Source organism: Strongylocentrotus purpuratus, unplaced genomic scaffold, assembly GCF_000002235.5.
Source record: "Strongylocentrotus purpuratus isolate Spur 01 unplaced genomic scaffold, Spur_5.0 spur5_scaffold_5, whole genome shotgun sequence".
Classification (NCBI taxonomy): domain Eukaryota; kingdom Metazoa; phylum Echinodermata; class Echinoidea; order Camarodonta; family Strongylocentrotidae; genus Strongylocentrotus; species Strongylocentrotus purpuratus.
This window is the reverse complement of record NW_022145611.1, coordinates 38412749-38434133: the sequence shown is the minus strand read 5'-3', so window position 1 is coordinate 38434133 and position 21385 is coordinate 38412749. Positions and strand designations below refer to the sequence as shown.

The window sequence follows — 21385 nt, the reverse complement described above, 5'->3', positions numbered from 1 at the left end:
TTTTATAGCTCATTCTCTTTCTTTCAAGATTGTTTTTTCCATGTGTATTAAACATATTCTATTTTCTTGCATTTTTACACTTTATATACTTTACTCATCCTTTAAGTTTGATTTTTTAAGAAGAAAAAAAAGACTTACATCTACGGACTTGATGGTCTCAATATCTTTGTAAATTTTCATGTTAGGAAGTTGTTTGTCTTGTGTTTCATCATAAATTTATCACAATTTCATTATGGAGGAAGGGTACAATATTGTTACTGGGACAGGTATTTTTGTATTCCCACCTTTCCGGGGTATATGAACATGTCCGTGCAGAAATGCCATATCCCTTGATTTCGCCCCTTCTTTACCAAATGTCTGACTACACCCATATGCATTGTCCTCAAAATTAATAAATGGAATAACAGAAAAGACCCTAATGGCAAATCATGCATTTCATTGCATTTTTTAAAAACTGTAAACGTTTGTTGCATTTCTTCCCCTTAACATTCCTAACAGGTGTTAATTTGAATGATAAAAATGACGCCTCGACAAGTGACGATTAATTTGAATGCTAGTTGAGCAGTTTCTAAATTAAATGACAGATCTATGAAACCCTTCGACCAAAATTTTTAATTGAATACTAAAAGAATGATAATTGGCATGGCAAAGCCAATCTGCGCTAACTTCAATGCAAAGTAAATTAATGCGAATGACAAACTCGCGAATTTCGCCGGGAAATCCTATATTATCTAGATCTATTTGGAATAAATCATTGTCACAATCATTCCATAAATTGGGTTTAAAACAAATTATTCAACCATTATGACCAACAGTGTATATACAATTATTTACATGTACACGTGTTCCGGTTTTGACCCCGTTGCAAGGTCTATACATGGGCAGTAATGCATTCATTTTTCTTTGCATTTAGCTCAGGCATCCCATACCCTTATATCTTTCTCCATGCATTTTGTACGAATTCAGTAACAAGGTCACCGAATATCCCTGCATACACACATAATTATCATGAAAGCCGAAGGAATAAAACACTGCTTTAACGAACTGTAAACCCAATGGTCAATATAGGTCAATATTTTATTCGTTTCAGGTAAAAAAGTGCGCCTCTGATTGGTTATTCAAATGTGGCCCACACTGTAGTCATGACAATACAAAAGGGGCGTTGCTTTGGTAGAAGTGATATATAAGTAGTGCAGAATCATATCTTTGCTCATATTCACTTATTACAATCCTATAGGGTCTATAAGGACGGGTTTTATTGGGATTACATACATTACCTTAGTCAAATAGAGGTAAGTGCAATTTTAGTATTATTACCATTATCATTTTCATTCTTATTGGTTTCTCATTTACACTTGTAAGTAGTTGTCTTGTAATAATTATCTCTTTAGATTTTATGATACTTAAAATAATAAAAGTGTTAGATATGCATACTTTTTTATTCAATCGTAATTGCAATTATTTCTGTCTTTCGATCTCCATCACACAATTCCGATTCAGAACCTATTTTCTTTATTGAACGTACGTTGGCAATCGTCTTTTGTTATTATCACTCATCTGAATCTTAAAGTTAAATAACACAATATGCCATAAATATATCTTTCAAGATGTTAACGCTTTAAAAGGAAACAAATTCCTCAATGCATCCCGATATTGTAACATTTCTTATACATGTAAATATAAAGCTGCTCAGATTACTTAAAGGTAATACAAAGTTTTGGGAAATTTTGAAAATTGGGTGGATAAGTGATTCATACAATTTTGATATATTTGGATGCCCTTGTGGATGTATTAAAAGCACTACAAAATTTAGCCCCTAAAACACTTCTGCTTTCGAGAAAAATTGAATATAAAAATTTACCGGTGCTCCCGGTAAATTCTGAAAAATTTCAAATACCGCCTGCGGCCGTACAATGGTAGCTGTGACCATGAAAATGTCAGAATATGTAGTTGTGATATATAATTTCCAAACGGGAATAGCTAATCGGTCGATTTTAGTCGAGAAACCTCGTTTTATAGCTTAATTAATAGCTTGACCTTGAGAGGGAGCTATACAACATAAAGAGTTATTATTTACAATTTCATAACTTTAGACTCGATTTCAACCGCGACAACGATCACTGGATATCGTAGGATCGCATATGCTTCCAATATGTTCACTTAAACCAAATTCATGACCCCATAACAAAACTTTGTATTACCTTTAAGAATGCTTTTATCTGGAGCTCGATTTCTTTAACACTGAATTGAAGGAAAAAGTAGATAAAGCAGGTTTCTCCCCATCCTGGTATCAACTGCGTTGACTTTCGTCTAGTTACTGTCTTTGCAGAGAAGAAAACCTAATAATAACTGACTGGAATATGAAAATGGATTTATTTACCGTATCGACAAAAGAAAGCGTTGTTTGCAATATCTTTTTTTTCTTACTTGTGTTCAGCCCTAGTCAAAATACCGGTTAATTCTAATCATTCAATTATTTAAAAAAATATATTCTTTCAATAAACTTTCGTAAATTAAAATAATTGTAGGCACTATGGTAGGAACTTGGCCTTTCTTAGAGTTCACGTCATGCTTCCATCGTAATGCTTCCATTAATTCAGGTGCATAAGTATAATGCATATTTACGATTTTGCAATCTACTTCAATAAAATATCTAAACATAGTCAATGTTTCTTTTACGAAAAAATCGATACGTTTGAAAAACGTGGCCATCATAGATGTTCATAGTTTTAAAGAACGTAAAATAGCCTTCACTTCTATTTAAAGAAATTCAATCTCATAGTCAGGGATATATCATATGCATTTTTTCTCTGTAATATGACCGTTATTTTGTTACTTAGCACATCATTTATAATCTATGATTGCTTGTTTATAAATATTTTATTTATATTTTCATTTTCATTATTTTGCTTGGACCCCTTTGAAAAACAGCTAATAGGTGACAGAGGCAATCGAACTCACGAGTGGGGTATTGATCAAATCAAATCAAACCATAATTAATTAATTCAAGTCTTAGTTAACGTTTTATACAATTTTGGAAAAATATTAGTGTAAGCTTTATTTGTTCTTGTACTGTAATGTATTTATTTGTTCGAAGTTGTCATAGACTTACAGCGTAACAGCTAAAGTATATACAACCAAATTATATACATTCGATAAAATGCTTACTTGTAAATTAAATGACAACCCCTGAATCATAAATCAATATACGACGAGAATTTACATCGAAGAGTCTATCTAACTACAGAAACGTTTGATGATACAGCTCTTTGTAATTCTTTAAACTAGAAACATTAGAGCACAGAATTATAGACATGAAAGAAACAAAGAATCGAAAAGATACAGACAGAGAGGGAGAAAAAGAGAGAGAGAGAGAGAGAGAGAGGGGGGATGTTTTTATATTGACCTTTTTAAGATATACAGTGTATCTATTCTATTTCAGGGTTTCAAACAATAATCAAGAATGGGGTATTACAAGACAATTGCCTTGGTCCTGATGTTAATCATTATAGGTAAGTAATTATTTACTATCTCTTTATTTTGGTAACGTTAAATAAACACCTTATGTGCCCTGTTGTTTTATTTTTGTTTAGATATATTCAAATTTATATCCTGCATCAAAAATTTGTTGGCTTTTGATTGGTTGAGAGCTCGTCACTTGACCAGAAATATTTGACCTATTTTTAGAAAGCACTATATGAGAGTACTATTTTGGTTTACTATTTGGGAGTTGAAAAAAAAAAGTTTTTTTTTTTTTTTTTAATTGAATCATTTTTTTTCCTTCAAATCTAAATTTAATGAAAACAAAATATTTTAAATCTTTTTAGATAAAAATTGACGATTTTTTTTGTTTTTTCCCAAAAATGTTTTTTTTAATTTTTAAAAATAAATTTTTGATGCAGGATATAAAAAAACTATGGGCCTCAGTGACTCCAAAAGTAACATTTGCTTCGTGGCTGCGCCCCTCAGCAACTATTGGAGTCACCTCTTGCGCAAAGTTTTAACCAGAACCTCTCAAGGCAGTGTATATTTGTATAATATTTTGGCAATTGTTACTGGCAAGGCTTCGTGTATACGACCAGAAAAGGGCAAGGCTAGCTGATGTAATGTGCTACTTTGTTGGTCGTTAATCAAGTATAATCAACACAACGAAAATATGTAAGACAGGTTTATATTCGAATTTTCACATGGCTCTTAATCTGCTTCCTTAAAACTGTCTATTTAAGATCGTGTTACAATTCGAATTTAGATGTGACCAAAATATTTCACCTCGTGTTGTTACGTGACGTATTTATTGAATTAAATTCAATGGAATGGACAAGGTGTATTGAAAAAATTAAAACGTACAACTCAAAAGTGATACACCTTGAGTTTACAAATAAAAATACATCATATAAAGTACATGCAAATAGTACGATTTAAAAAAGGCAAAATCCTAATTAAGACATACAGTACAAAAATTGATATGATAAAAGAAAGAAAAAGAAAAACAGGAGGAGACAAATAAAAGAAAAATAGAAAAAAGAAAGAGGGAGGAAACGGGGTTGATAGTTAATTCAGCGTTTCCATTTTTGTATGTTTATAACACCAGTAATAAAATGCAGTATCCAGTAGCCAGGAGCTTACGCAGGATTTTTTCAAGGGGGGGGGGGGGGGAATTTGAAAATCGCGCCGGCCGAAAAGTCGCTCAGTGGGGGGGGGGGGGGGGGGGGGGGGGGGGGTAAGCGGAAACTTTTTTTTCTTTTTTTGGTCTCGAAATTTCAAAATTTGACATTTTTCTTCGTGGGGGGGGGGGGGGGGGGGGGTAAGGTCACCTTTTTTAGGTTAGCCGTGGGTATAATTTTTTTTTTTTGGTCTCGAAATGTCAAAATTTGACATTTTTCTTCGTTGGGGGGGGGGGGGGGGTAAGGTCACCTTTTTTAGTTTAGCCGTGGGTATAATTTTTTTTAAATTTTAAATTTTTAATTATTGTAATAATTTAAAAAAATAAAAATAAATAAAACCAAAGGGGGGGGGGGGGTTAGGTTTTTTTAGGGGGTTTACACACATAAAAATACCAAAGGGGGGGGGGGTTTGAAACCCCCAACCCCCCCCCCCCCCCCCCCCCTGCGTACGCCCCTGCCAGTAGCCATGATCGGGCAGTCGCGGCGGTAAATCGAGATGGCGCTACCCGCGGACGCCGACCGATTTTAAACTTGCCGCCAAGTGACCAACTGATCTTCCAGCGGCGACCGAGCGGGGACTGGGCGGCGACCGCTCGGCTGCCTTTGACCTAGCGGCCACATAGCTCCGTTTAGTCTCATTTGACACCGCCCGTCCACGCCCCTACAAAAACATAAAAACAAAGAAAATGCAATAATTTTTCAATAATTTATTGCATTTTGCCCCGACCCCCAACATAAACAAATTTTCTATGTGGGCATGTCTTGAACCATAATGCATGGCCCTACAGAGGAATTTTTCCTGTTGGGGACTGGGGGAAAATGCAATGAATTATTGAAAATTTATTGCATTTTCTTTGTTTTTTGTTTTTGTGGGGGCGTCGACGTACCCTAGCGCCCGCTGCGTACAGTCATGATTCATTGGCTAAGCAATGGCCTCGTTACTGTGAGCCCCCATGATGAAAACCGTGTCGATGTGCTATATTAGTGCCCTTTTATGAGGCATTAATCCCCATTACTGTCAGTTATGACTTAAGGACGTAGGTACCCTAGTTGATTAGCATAGTAGCACACACATGCTTTAGCAGTCACGCAAAACAAACACTCCCCAATTGTTATTCAATAAAATCTGAGAATGTATACTATTATCTAGATCTATTAGGAATAAATCATTGTCAAAATCATTCAATAAATTGGGGTAAAAATAATTATTCCACCATTATGACCAACAGTGTACATCTTTGTCACACCGCCTAAGAGGGTTCGAACCAACTCCAAACGAACTGGTTCGTGGTCATTCGGAGTCATGTAATTTTGGTTCGGTGTTGGTTTGGCCTATGATCGGTCTCACGGGTGTAACTGAGGGATATCTAACTTCAGTTGCAAATAGATTGACATTCGCTCCTTTTAGAATAGTAAGAAGAGTAGTTGAGGATTAACAACAGGATAGTTTACAAATACGCCGAATGGTTGGACATTAGTTGTAGAATAGTTGACGAACCTATCCATTTCTAAATCATAATTTTTTGTTTAATAGAGCAAGGTCTGTCTCCTAAATATCTTTATACTTTATACTTGGAAAGATACAGAGCAAAATGCTGAACAGGCCGAACCCACCATTTTTGTAGCGTAGAAATTCCGCTGGAGGGGTGTGAGGTCGATTCGCCGACCATAACAAGTCATTTTAAAAAGAAGGAAAAAAAGAAGAACTTCAAGTTTATTTATTTACTATGTTTATACAGTGCATAACATAACCACATTTACAAAATACATATCTGATAATATTGACATTCTACATAGGTCTCAATAAGGAATAATTTAACATTAGTAACTTAACAATGTATCAGTATTGACTTCCATTGACCTTCAAGACAATTTTTTTGTGGGGGGGGGGGGAGGGAGAAGTAAAAACAGAGATAAAAGATCTAATGTGGAAAAATACATTCATATTCCTTGACCACACTAACACTTGTTTCTTTCTTCATCTATTTTGGGGGATGCTTCCCTTGATTATCAACCTTGGTCAGCAGGATTCAACGGAACCAGAGCAGGTAAGAATACTTTGATTTCATCGTCTCTTTATAGTGTATACAACTGAATTAAAATTATAAAGAACGTCACCAGTCAATCCACAGAGTTTGGCAGCCTAAAAAAATGGGAGAGCGACGGAAGAAAAAAGAAGTAAAGAAAGAGAAAAGAAGGTAAAAAAGAAGAAGAGAGGATTTTATTTGTGATCGCTACCCTGAGTCAGGGGCGGATCCAGCCGGCAGCAGGGGAGGGGCCCAAGAGGGGGCCCAATTCGTGAAAGAATAATTAGCGGCGAAACAGCCAGCCGGTGAATAAGCGGGGGGGGGGGGGGGGAGTAGTGAGCATCATTTTTTTTTTTTGGGGGGGAGCCGTCGAAATTTTGAAAAATCGCACCCCCCTTGAGCGCCAGGGGAGGGGGCCCATCCCCCTCAAAATGTAAAATTAACGTGTTTTAACCGTATTTTTTCCCAGGGGAGGGTGCTCGGGCCCCCCGCCCCCTGGATCCGTCACTGCCTTGAGTAAGAGATCGACAACGTATTGAATGGAATGGAAACCTTAACCCACCGCAATTTGTATACATATATGCATAAATAAATGGCGGATAGGGAGAGGGCGAATCGGCTGCGGTCCTTCCCCATTATTGTCGCGGAAACAAAAGGATAATCAAGAAAATCAGCAAGAAAGAAGAGAGAGAAAAGGAAGGGTGAGAAGGAAAAGAAAGGAAGGTGAAGGGAGAAATGAAATCGAGAGAGAGAGAGATAAAGAGAGGTAAGGGGGAAAGACTTTAAAGAGCGTCCGATACGACAGGGGCCCAACGATGTTCTGGATTCCTGGTCCTTATTCATAAAGATAGAAGACGTTCCCGACACAACGCTTTGTTCTACGAAACTGTTCTTAGGAGAAAGTGTGTGTTAATGTGTTGTAGAAAATAGACCAGATGGATGTTTCTTTCCTGGGACCTAGTAACGAGTTATTTTATTAAATTGTTATTAATGAATGAATTACAATACTTGGAAGCCAGTTGCAAGCCTCAGGCAAGCTTACATGTTGTCCAAAACAACTGTTACGAGCCAAACATCATATTTATTTTAAAAAAAAAAAGGGATAATTCTACGAATGAAGAACATACATTAATGACATATATCGTGACATTAACCTTTAAATGAATTTCGTAACTATCATTGTTTTAAACCCCCTTTCTAAATTTAAAAGACAAAGTTCAAATTGTTACAAGGCAAAAATGAAGTAAAAACTAAGGAATGGGATCTTTTTGCTTCAAATAAAAGTTAAAATTGTTTTTTTTTTATCTTCTATCTCTTCAGAAGACACCTGTTACTAGCCATATATGCAATCGTATTTATTTGTGATAGAAAATATGCGATAATCATTCGAATAAAAGAACATACCTCAATGTCCTCTTAATTGCAGAATTGTAGAACTGTGGTATTTTATTGACTCTTTAAACCCATCTCGGGGTATGAGAGTATAAACAAACATAAAAGTATAAATAACAAGGCAGAACTTGTAAACACAATTCGTATACGTTATACATACTTAATGACAGAGAGATACAAACAAAATAGATCTATAGTATTTTAAAGAAAAAACGTAAACAATGTATCCAACTAGTGATCAAATTACACGATAGAAAATATTAAAGATCAAACTTAAACATCGTAACCAACTAGTGATCAAGCTAAAGAGTTACAAACTGGTGGTTTTACTATAAATATCAAGATGGTCATTGTAATTTACTTACGCTCCCCAAAACCCCCTCCCCGAAAAAGTCTACACAAAGAAAATAATAGTTTATTTGATAGAAAATATCAAAGATCAAACTTAAACAACATAACCAACTAGTGATCAACCTAAAGAGTTACAAACTGGGATGTTTTACTATAAATGTCAAGATGGTCATTGTAATTTATTCACGCTCCCCAAAACCCCTCCCCGAAAAAGTCTACACAAAGAAAATATTAGATTATTGTGATAGAAAATATTAAAGAACAAATTCAAACAACGTAACCAACTAGTGATGAAGCTAAAGAGTAACAAAGAAGGATGTTTTACTATAAATGCCACGATGGTCATTGTAATTTACTTACCCTCCCCAACCCCCCTTCCCTGAGTTTTCATTAAGAAGGTGAAAAAGTCTACACACTTTCTAGATTTACAAATCTAATTAGACCATTCTTAAATTCCAGGATTTTGGAGCTGTTCGGTCGTTAGCGATCAATGTAAGATTTGTAATTAATATAAGGGTAATTTCTCTCCTTCTTTAGCCTGTAATGAACACAGCCAGTGTATGAACGGTGGTACCTGTGAGGAGGCCGGTACATGTACATGTGCAACGGGGTTTACTGGAGCTACCTGCGTTACAGCGGGTAAGATATATTAAGCTTTTACTGCTACTGCTAACAAAATTGTACGTTCTAATTAGAGAATTGCAGATCGAATTTGTGTTTTCTTCTCAATATATTTTGCATTTTAATAAAGACCAAGTGCATATTGTTACAAGGCGCAAATAAAGCGACAACTTAGGGCTGGGACCTAATAATGCACGCAGAGAAATTAAGTTGGAAAAACATTATTAATGCAAACTATTCTTTGAAATGTCTGTGTGGTTCATTACTATTCGTCCTATTCATCTATTCACTTCTCTTTATATTTGAATAAGGATTCATTTTCAGGGATAATCACAACAACACTCACTCACAACGATTTTGGCATTTCCACATCGTATTACTTTAAGATAATGCTCTGAAAACATTACCGCAAGTTATCTTTTTGCTCCAAATGAAACTTACACTTGTTTTATATCTGCTATCTCTTCAGAAAACACCTATTACTAGCCATATAATAAATCGTATTTATTTGTGATAGAAAATATTAAAGATCAAACTTAAACAACTTAACCAACTAGTGATCAAGCTAAAGAGTACCAAAGAAGGATGTTTTACTATAAATGCCACGATGGTCATTGTAATTTACTCACGCTCCTCAACCCCCCTCCCCGAGTTTTCATTAAGAAGGTAAAAAAGTCTACAAACTTTCTAGATTTACAATTCTAATTCCACCATTCTTAATTTCCAGGATTTTGGAGCTGGTCGGTCGTTAGCGATCAATGTAAGATTTGTAATTAATATAAGGGTAATTTCTCTCCTTCTTTAGTCGACTGTACTGAAAACAGCCAGTGTATGAACGGTGGTACCTGTGAGGCGGCCGGTACATGTACATGTGCAACGGGGTTTACTGGAGCTACCTGCGTTACAGCGGGTAAGATATATTAAGCTTTTACTGCTACTGCTAACAAAATTGTCAATTCTTATTAGAGAACTACAGATCGAATTTGTGTTTTCTTCTCAATACATTTTGCATTTTAATAAAGACCAAGTGCATATTGCTACAAGACGCAAATGAAGCAACAACTTAGGGCTGGGACCTAATAATGCACGCAGAGAAATTAAGTTGGAAAAACATGCAAACTATTCTTTGAAATGTCTGTGTGGTTCATTACTATTCGTCCTATTCATCTATTCACTTCTCCTTATATCTGAATAAGGATTCATTTTCAGGAATAATCACAACAACACTCACTCACAACGATTTTGGCATTTCCACATCGTATTACTTTAAGATAATGCTCTGAAAACATTACCGGAAGTTATCTTTTTGCTCCAAATGAAACTTACACTTGTTTTATATCTGCTATCTCTTCAGAAAACACCTATTACTAGCCATATAATAAATCGTATTTATTTGTGATAGAAAATATTAAAGATCAAACTTAAACAACGTAACCAACTAGTGATCAAGCTAAAGAGTACCAAAGAAGGATGTTTTACTATAAATGCCATGATGGTCATTGTAATTTACTCACTCTCCTCAACCACCCCCCTCCCCGAGTTTTCATTAAGAAGGTGAAAGAGTATACACACTTTCTAGATTTACAATTCTAATTAGACCATTCTTAAATTCCAGGATTTTGGAGCTGTTCGGTCGTTAGCGATCAATGTAAGATTTGTAATTAATATAAGGGTAATTTCTCTCCTTCTTTAGTCGACTGTACTGAAAACAGCCAGTGTATGAACGGTGGTACCTGTGAGGCGGCCGGTACATGTACATGTGCAACAGGGTTTACTGGAGCTACCTGCGTTACAGCGGGTAAGATATATTAAGCTTTTACTGCTACTGCTAACAAAATTGTCGATTCTTATTAAAGAACTACAGATCGAATTTGTGTTTTCTTCTCAATAATCTTTGCATTTTAATAAAGACCAAGTGCATATTGTTACAAGGCGCAAATGAAGCAACAACTTAGGGCTGGGACCTAATAATGCACGCAGAGAAATTAAGTTGGAAAAACATTATTAATGCAAACTATCCTTTGAAATGTCTGTGTGGTTCATTACTATTCGTCCTATTCATCTATTCACTTCTCCTTATATCTGAACAAGGATTCATTTTCAGGGATAATCACAACAACACTCACTCACCACGATTTTGACATTTCCACATCGTATTACTTTAAAATAATGCTCTGAAAACAATACCGGAAGTTATCTTTTTGCTCAAAATGAAACTTACACTTGTTTTTTTTATCTGCTATCTCTTCAGAAGACACCTATTACTAGCCATATATAATATCGTATTTATTTGTGATAGAAAATATTAAAGAACAAACTTAAACAACGTAACCAACTAGTGATCAAGCTACAGAGTACCAAAGAAGGATGTTTTACTATAAATGCCATGATGGTCATTGTAATTTACTCACGCTCCTCAACCCCCCCCTCCCCGAGTTTTCATTAAGAAGGTGAACAAGTCTCCACACTTTCTAGATTTACAATTCTAATTAGATCATTCTTAAATTCCAGGATTTTGGAGCTGTTCGGTCGTTAGCGATCAATGAAAGATTTGTAATTAATATAAGGGTAATTTCTCTCCTTCTTTAGTCGACTGTACTGAAAACAGCCAGTGTATGAACGGTGGTACCTGTGAGGCGGCCGGTACATGTACATGTGCAACAGGGTTTACTGGAGCTACCTGCGTTACAGCGGGTAAGATATATTAAGCTTTTACTGCTACTGCTAACAAAATTGTCGATTCTTATTAGAGAATTACAGATCGAATTTGTGTTTTCTTCTCAATACATTTTGCATTTTAATAAAGACCAAGTGCATATTGCTACAAGACGCAAATGAAGCAACAACTTAGGGCTGGGACCTAATAATGCACGCAGAGAAATTAAGTTGGAAAAACATGCAAACTATTCTTTAAAATGTCTGTGTGGTTGATTACTATTCGTCCTATTCATCTATTCACTTCTCCTTATATCTGAATAAGGATTCATTTTCAGGGATAATCACAACAACACTCACTCACAACGATTTTGGCATTTCCACATCGTATTACTTTAAGATAATGCTCTGAAAACGTTACCGGAAGTTATCTTTTTGCTCCAAATGAAACTTACACTTGTTTTATATCTGCTATCTCTTCAGAAAACACCTATTACTAGCCATATAATAAATCGTATTTATTTGTGATAGAAAATATTAAAGATCAAACTTAAACAACGTAACCAACTAGTGATCAAGCTAAAGAGTACCAAAGAAGGATGTTTTACTATGAATGCCATGATGGTCATTGTAATTTACTCACTCTCCTCCCCCCCTCCCCGAGTTTTCATTAAGAAGGTGAAAGAGTATACACACTTTCTAGATTTACAATTCTAATTAGACCATTCTTAAATTCCAGGATTTTGGAGCTGTTCGGTCGTTAGCGATCAATGTAAGATTTGTAATTAATATAAGGGTAATTTCTCTCCTTCTTTAGTCGACTGTACTGAAAACAGCCAGTGTATGAACGGTGGTACCTGTGAGGCGGCCGGTACATGTACATGTGCAACAGGGTTTACTGGAGCTACCTGCGTTACAGCGGGTAAGATATATTAAGCTTTTACTGCTACTGCTAACAAAATTGTCGATTCTTATTAAAGAACTACAGATCGAATTTGTGTTTTCTTCTCAATAATCTTTGCATTTTAATAAAGACCAAGTGCATATTGTTACAAGGCGCAAATGAAGCAACAACTTAGGACTGGGACCTAATAATGCACGCAGAGAAATTAAGTTGGAAAAACATGCAAACTATTCTTTGAAATGTCTGTGTGGTTCATTACTATTCGTTTTATTCATCTATTCACTTCTCCTTATATCTGAATAAGGATTCATTTTCAGGGATAATCACAACAACACTCACTCACAACGATTTTGGCATTTCCACATCGTATTACTTTAAGATAATGCTCTGAAAACGTTACCGGAAGTTATCTTTTTGCTCCAAATGAAACTTACACTTGTTTTATATATGCTATCTCTTCAGAAGACACCTATTACTAGCCATATAATAAATCGTATTTATTTGTGATCGAAAATATTAAAGATCAAACTTAAACAACGTAACCAACTAGTGATCAAGCTAAAGAGTACCAAAGAAGGATGTTTTACTATAAATGCCATGATGGTCATTGTAATTTACTTACCCTTCCCAACCCCCCTTCCCCGAGTTTTCATTAAGAAGGTGAAAAAGTCTACACACTTTCTAGATTTACAATTCTAATTAGATCATTCTTAAATTCCAGGATTTTGGAGCTGTTCGGTCGTTAGCGATCAATGTAAGATTTGTAATTAATATAAGGGTAATTTCTCTCCTTCTTTAGTCGACTGTACTGAAAACAGCCAGTGTATGAACGGTGGTACCTGTGAGGCGGCTGGTACATGTACATGTGCAACGGGGTTTACTGGAGCTACCTGCGTTACAGCGGGTAAGATATATTAAGCTTTTACTGCTACTGCTAACAAAATTGTCGATGCTTATTAGAGAATTACAGATCGAATTTGTGTTTTCTTCTCAATACATTTTGCATTTTAATAAAGACCAAGTGCATATTGTTACAAGACGCAAATGAAGCAACAACTTAGGGCTGGGACCTAATAATACACGCAGAGAAATTAAGTTGGAAAAACATGCAAACTATTCTTTGAAATGTCTGTGTGGTTCATTACTATTCGTCCTATTCATCTATTCACTTCTCCTTATATCTGAATAAGGATTCATTTTCAGGAATAATCACAACAACACTCACTCACAACGATTTTGGCATTTCCACATCGTATTACTTTAAGATAATGCTCTGAAAACATTACCGGAAGTTATCTTTTTGCTCCAAATGAAACTTACACTTGTTTTATATCTGCTATCTCTTCAGAAAACACCTATTACTAGCCATATAATAAATCGTATTTATTTGTGATAGAAAATATTAAAGATCAAACTTAAACAACGTAACCAACTAGTGATCAAGCTAAAGAGTACCAAAGAAGGATGTTTTACTATAAATGCCATGATGGTCATTGTAATTTACTCACTCTCCTCAACCACCCCCCTCCCCGAGTTTTCATTAAGAAGGTGAAAGAGTATACACACTTTCTAGATTTACAATTCTAATTAGACCATTCTTAAATTCCAGGATTTTGGAGCTGTTCGGTCGTTAGCGATCAATGTAAGATTTGTAATTAATATAAGGGTAATTTCTCCCTTCTTTAGTCGACTGTACTGAAAACAGCCAGTGTATGAACGGTGGTACCTGTGAGGCGGCCGGTACATGTACATGTGCAACAGGGTTTACTGGAGCTACCTGCGTTACAGCGGGTAAGATATATTAAGCTTTTACTGCTACTGCTAACAAAATTGTCGATTCTTATTAAAGAACTACAGATCGAATTTGTGTTTTCTTCTCAATAATCTTTGCATTTTAATAAAGACCAAGTGCATATTGTTACAAGGCGCAAATGAAGCAACAACTTAGGGCTGGGACCTAATAATGCACGCAGAGAAATTAAGTTGGAAAAACATTATTAATGCAAACTATTCTTTGAAATGTCTGTGTGGTTCATTACTATTCGTCCTATTCATCTATTCACTTCTCCTTATATCTGAACAAGGATTCATTTTCAGGGATAATCACAACAACACTCACTCACCACGATTTTGACATTTCCACATCGTATTACTTTAAAATAATGCTCTGAAAACAATACCGGAAGTTATCTTTTTGCTCAAAATGAAACTTACACTTGTTTTTTATCTGCTATCTCTTCAGAAGACACCTATTACTAGCCATATATAATATCGTATTTATTTGTGATAGAAAATATTAAAGAACAAACTTAAACAACGTAACCAACTAGTGATCAAGCTAAAGAGTACCAAAGAAGGATGTTTTACTATAAATGCCATGATGGTCATTGTAATTTACTCACGCTCCTCAACCCCCCCCTCCCCGAGTTTTCATTAAGAAGGTGAACAAGTCTACACACTTTCTAGATTTACAATTCTAATTAGATCATTCTTAAATTCCAGGATTTTGGAGCTGTTCGGTCGTTAGCGATCAATGAAAGATTTGTAATTAATATAAGGGTAATTTCTCTCCTTCTTTAGTCGACTGTACTGAAAACAGCCAGTGTATGAACGGTGGTACCTGTGAGGCGGCCGGTACATGTACATGTGCAACAGGGTTTACTGGAGCTACCTGCGTTACAGCGGGTAAGATATATTAAGCTTTTACTGCTACTGCTAACAAAATTGTCGATTCTTATTAGAGAATTACAGATCGAATTTGTGTTTTCTTCTCAATACATTTTGCATTTTAATAAAGACCAAGTGCATATTGCTACAAGACGCAAATGAAGCAACAACTTAGGGCTGGGACCTAATAATGCACGCAGAGAAATTAAGTTGGAAAAACATGCAAACTATTCTTTGAAATGTCTGTGTGGTTCATTACTATTCGTCCTATTCATCTATTCACTTCTCCTTATATCTGAATAAGGATTCATTTTCAGGGATAATCACAACAACACTCACTCACAACGATTTTGGCATTTCCACATCGTATTACTTTAAGATAATGCTCTGAAAACATTACCGGAAGTTATCTTTTTGCTCCAAATGAAACTTACACTTGTTTTATATCTGCTATCTCTTCAGAAAACACCTATTACTAGCCATATAATAAATCGTATTTATTTGTGATAGAAAATATTAAAGATCAAACTTAAACAACGTAACCAACTAGTGATCAAGCTAAAGAGTACCAAAGAAGGATGTTTTACTATAAATGCCATGATGGTCATTGTAATTTACTCACTCTCCTCAACCACCCCCTCCCCGAGTTTTCATTAAGAAGGTGAAAGAGTATACACACTTTCTAGATTTACAATTCTAATTAGACCATTCTTAAATTCCAGGATTTTGGAGCTGTTCGGTCGTTAGCGATCAATGTAAGATTTGTAATTAATATAAGGGTAATTTCTCTCCTTCTTTAGTCGACTGTACTGAAAACAGCCAGTGTATGAACGGTGGTACCTGTGAGGCGGCCGGTACATGTACATGTGCAACAGGGTTTACTGGAGCTACCTGCGTTACAGCGGGTAAGATATATTAAGCTTTTACTGCTACTGCTAACAAAATTGTCGATTCTTATTAAAGAACTACAGATCGAATTTGTGTTTTCTTCTCAATAATCTTTGCATTTTAATAAAGACCAAGTGCATATTGTTACAAGGCGCAAATGAAGCAACAACTTAGGGCTGGGACCTAATAATGCACGCAGAGAAATTAAGTTGGAAAAACATTATTAATGCAAACTATTCTTTGAAATGTCTGTGTGGTTCATTACTATTCGTCCTATTCATCTATTCACTTCTCCTTATATCTGAACAAGGATTCATTTTCAGGGATAATCACAACAACACTCACTCACCACGATTTTGACATTTCCACATCGTATTACTTTAAAATAATGCTCTGAAAACAATACCGGAAGTTATCTTTTTGCTCAAAATGAAACTTACACTTGTTTTTTTTATCTGCTATCTCTTCAGAAGACACCTATTACTAGCCATATATAATATCGTATTTATTTGTGATAGAAAATATTAAAGATCAAACTTAAACAACGTAACCAACTAGTGATCAAGCTAAAGAGTACCAAAGAAGGATGTTTTACTATAAATGCCATGATGGTCATTGTAATTTACTCACGCTCCTCAACCCCCCTCCCCGAGTTTTCATTAAGAAGGTGAAAAAGTCTCCACACTTTCTAGATTTACAATTCTAATTAGATCATTCTTAAATTCCAGGATTTTGGAGCTGTTCGGTCGTTAGCGATCAATGTAAGATTTGTAATTAATATAAGGGTAATTTCTCTCCTTCTTTAGTCGACTGTACTGAAAACAGCCAGTGTATGAACGGTGGTACCTGTGAGGCGGCCGGTACATGTACATGTGCAACAGGGTTTACTGGAGCTACCTGCGTTACAGCGGGTAAGATATATTAAGCTTTTACTGCTACTGCTAACAAAATTGTCGATTCTTATTAGAGAATTACAGATCGAATTTGTGTTTTCTTCTCAATACATTTTGCATTTTAATAAAGACCAAGTGCATATTGCTACAAGACGCAAATGAAGCAACAACTTAGGGCTGGGACCTAATAATGCACGCAGAGAAATTAAGTTGGAAAAACATGCAAACTATTCTTTGAAATGTCTGTGTGGTTCATTACTATTCGTCCTATTCATCTATTCACTTCTCCTTATATCTGAATAAGGATTCATTTTCAGGGATAATCACAACAACACTCACTCACAACGATTTTGGCATTTCCACATCGTATTACTTTAAGATAATGCTCTGAAAACGTTACCGGAAGTTATCTTTTTGCTCCAAATGAAACTTACACTTGTTTTATATCTGCTATCTCTTCAGAAAACACCTATTACTAGCCATATAATAAATCGTATTTATTTGTGATAGAAAATATTAAAGATCAAACTTAAACAACGTAACCAACTAGTGATCAAGCTAAAGAGTACCAAAGAAGGATGTTTTACTATGAATGCCATGATGGTCATTGTAATTTACTCACTCTCCTCCCCCCTCCCCGAGTTTTCATTAAGAAGGTGAAAGAGTCTACACACTTTCTAGATTTACAATTCTAATTAGACCATTCTTAAATTCCAGGATTTTGGAGCTGTTCGGTCGTTAGCGATCAATGTAAGATTTGTAATTAATATAAGGGTAATTTCTCTCCTTCTTTAGTCGACTGTACTGAAAACAGCCAGTGTATGAACGGTGGTACCTGTGAGGCGGCCGGTACATGTACATGTGCAACAGGGTTTACTGGAGCTACCTGCGTTACAGCGGGTAAGATATATTAAGCTTTTACTGCTACTGCTAACAAAATTGTCGATTCTTATTAGAGAACTACAGATCGAATTTGTGTTTTCTTCTCAATAATCTTTGCATTTTAATAAAGACCAAGTGCATATTGTTACAAGGCGCAAATGAAGCAACAACTTAGGGCTGGGACCTAATAATGCACGCAGAGAAATTAAGTTGGAAAAACATGCAAACTATTCTTTGAAATGTCTGTGTGGTTCATTACTATTCGTCCTATTCATCTATTCACTTCTCCTTATATCTGAATAAGGATTCATTTTCAGGGATAATCACAACAACACTCACTCACAACGATTTTGGCATTTCCACATCGTATTACTTTAAGATAATGCTCTGAAAACGTTACCGGAAGTTATCTTTTTGCTCCAAATGAAACTTACACTTGTTTTATATATGCTATCTCTTCAGAAGACACCTATTACTAGCCATATAATAAATCGTATTTATTTGTGATCGAAAATATTAAAGATCAAACTTAAACAACGTAACCAACTAGTGATCAAGCTAAAGAGTACCAAAGAAGGATGTTTTACTATAAATGCCATGATGGTCATTGTAATTTACTTACCCTCCCAACCCCCCTTCCCCGAGTTTTCATTAAGAAGGTGAAAAAGTCTACACACTTTCTAGATTTACAATTCTAATTAGATCATTCTTAAATTCCAGGATTTTGGAGCTGGTCGGTCGTTAGCGATCAATGTAAGATTTGTAATTAATATAAGGGTAATTTCTCTCCTTCTTTAGTCGACTGTACTGAAAACAGCCAGTGTATGAACGGTGGTACCTGTGAGGCGGCTGGTACATGTACATGTGCAACGGGGTTTACTGGAGCTACCTGCGTTACAGCGGGTAAGATATATTAAGCTTTTACTGCTACTGCTAACAAAATTGTCGATTCTTATTAGAGAATTACAGATCGAATTTGTGTTTTCTTCTCAATACATTTTGCATTTTAATAAAGACCAAGTGCATATTGTTACAAGACGCAAATGAAGCAACAACTTAGGGCTGGGACCTAATAATGCACGCAGAGAAATTAAGTTGGAAAAACATGCAAACTATTCTTTGAAATGTCTGTGTGGTTCATTACTATTCGTCCTATTCATCTATTCACTTCTCCTTATATCTGAATAAGGATTCATTTTCAGGGATAATCACAACAACACTCACTCACAACGATTTTGGCATTTCCACATCGTATTACTTTAAGATAATGCTCTGAAAACATTACCGGAAGTTATCTTTTTGCTCCAAATGAAACTTACACTTGTTTTATATCTGCTATCTCTTCAGAAGACACCTATTACTAGCCATATAATAAATCGTATTTATTTGTGATAGAAAATATTAAAGATCAAACTTAAACAACGTAACCAACTAGTGATCAAGCTAAAGAGTACCAAAGAAGGATGTTTTACTATAAATGCCATGATGGTCATTGTAATTTACTCACGCTCCTCAACCCCCCCTCCCCGAGTTTTCATTAAGAAGGTGAAAAAGTCTACACACTTTCTAGATTTACAATTCTAATTAGACCATTCTTAAATTCCAGGATTTTGGAGCTGTTCGGTCGTTAGCGATCAATGTAAGATTTGTAATTAATATAAGGGTAATTTCTCTCCTTCTTTAGTCGACTGTACTGAAAACAGCCAGTGTATGAACGGTGGTACCTGTGAGGCGGCCGGTACATGTACATGTGCAACAGGGTTTACTGGAGCTACCTGCGTTACAGCGGGTAAGATATATTAAGCTTTTACTGCTACTGCTAACAAAATTGTCGATTCTTATTAGAGAACTACAGATCGAATTTGTGTTTTCTTCTCAATAATCTTTGCATTTTAATAAAGACCAAGTGCATATTGTTACAAGGCGCAAATGAAGCAACAACTTAGGGCTGGGACCTAATAATGCACGCAGAGAAATTAAGTTGGAAAAACATTATTAATGCAAACTATTCTTTGAAATGTCTGTGTGGTTCATTACTATTCGTCCTATTCATCTATTCACTTCTCCTTATATCTGAACAAGGATTCATTTTCAGGGATAATCACAACAACACTCACTCACCACGATTTTGACATTTCCACATCGTATTACTTTAAAATAATGCTCTGAAAACAATACCGGAAGTTATCTTTTTGCTCAAAATGAAACTTACACTTGTTTTTTTTATCTGCTATCTCTTCAGAAGACACCTATTACTAGCCATATATAATATCGTATTTATTTGTGATAGAAAATATTAAAGATCAAACTTAAACAACGTAACCAACTAGTGATCAAGCTAAAGAGTACCAAAGAAGGATGTTTTACTATAAATGCCATGATGGTCATTGTAATTTACTCACGCTCCTCAACCCCCCTCCCCGAGTTTTCATTAAGAAGGTGAAAAAGTCTACACACTTTCTAGATTTACAATTCTAATTAGACCATTCTTAAATTCCAGGATTTTGGAGCTGTTCGGTCGTTAGCGATCAATGTAAGATTTGTAATTAATATAAGGGTAATTTCTCTCCTTCTTTAGTCGACTGTACTGAAAACAGCCAGTGTATGAACGGTGGTACCTGTGAGGCGGCCGGTACATGTACATGTGCAACAGGGTTTACTGGAGCTACCTGCGTTACAGCGGGTAAGATATATTAAGCTTTTACTGCTACTGCTAACAAAATTGTCGATTCTTATTAGAGAACTACAGATCGAATTTGTGTTTTCTTCTCAATATTCTTTGCATTTTAATAAAGACCAAGTGCATATTGTTACAAGGCGCAAATGAAGCAACAACTTAGGGCTGGGACCTAATAATGCACGCAGAGAAATTAAGTTGGAAAAACATGCAAACTATTCTTTGAAATGTCTGTGTGGTTCATTACTATTCGTCCTATTCATCTATTCACTTCTCCTTATATCTGAATAAGGATTCATTTTCAGGGATAATCACAACAACACTCACTCACAACGATTTTGGCATTTCCACATCGTATTACTTTAAGATAATGCTCTGAAAACATTACCGGAAGTTATCTTTTTGCTCCAAATGAAACTTACACTTGTTTTATATATGCTATCTCTTCAGAAGACACCTATTACTAGCCATATAATAAATCGTATTTATTTGTGATCGAAAATATTAAGATCAAACTTAAACAACGTAACCAACTAGTGATCAAGCTAAAGAGTACCAAAGAAGGATGTTTTACTATAAATGCCACGATGGTCATTGTAATTTACTCACGCTCCTCAACCCCCCTCCCCGAGTTTTCATTAAGAAGGTGAAAAAGTCTACACACTTTCTAGATTTACAATTCTAATTCCACCATTCTTAATTTTCAGGATTTTGGAGCTGGTCGGTCGTTAGCGATCAATGTAAGATTTGTAATTAATATAAGG

At 35.5% G+C, this 21385-nt stretch overlaps 1 protein-coding gene across 1 annotated transcript in view; it reads left to right on the top strand.

Moving 5' to 3' along the window:
* Positions 1–1270: 1270 nt before the first annotated feature.
* Positions 1271–21385, top strand: part of LOC587522 (neurogenic locus notch homolog protein 1-like) — a 52884-nt gene continuing 32769 nt past the window's right edge. Inside the window, exons 1-17 of the mRNA XM_030999787.1 lie at positions 1271–1292; positions 3443–3512; positions 6692–6712; positions 8972–9073; positions 9861–9965; positions 10749–10853; positions 11645–11749; positions 12528–12632; positions 13414–13518; positions 14301–14405; positions 15195–15299; positions 16082–16186; positions 16976–17080; positions 17858–17962; positions 18743–18847; positions 19629–19733; positions 20523–20627. Coding sequence (XP_030855647.1) covers positions 3464–3512; positions 6692–6712; positions 8972–9073; positions 9861–9965; positions 10749–10853; positions 11645–11749; positions 12528–12632; positions 13414–13518; positions 14301–14405; positions 15195–15299; positions 16082–16186; positions 16976–17080; positions 17858–17962; positions 18743–18847; positions 19629–19733; positions 20523–20627 — 1537 coding nt within the window. The 5' untranslated portion in view covers positions 1271–1292; positions 3443–3463. The remainder of the gene's footprint in view (positions 1293–3442; positions 3513–6691; positions 6713–8971; positions 9074–9860; positions 9966–10748; positions 10854–11644; positions 11750–12527; positions 12633–13413; positions 13519–14300; positions 14406–15194; positions 15300–16081; positions 16187–16975; positions 17081–17857; positions 17963–18742; positions 18848–19628; positions 19734–20522; positions 20628–21385) is intronic.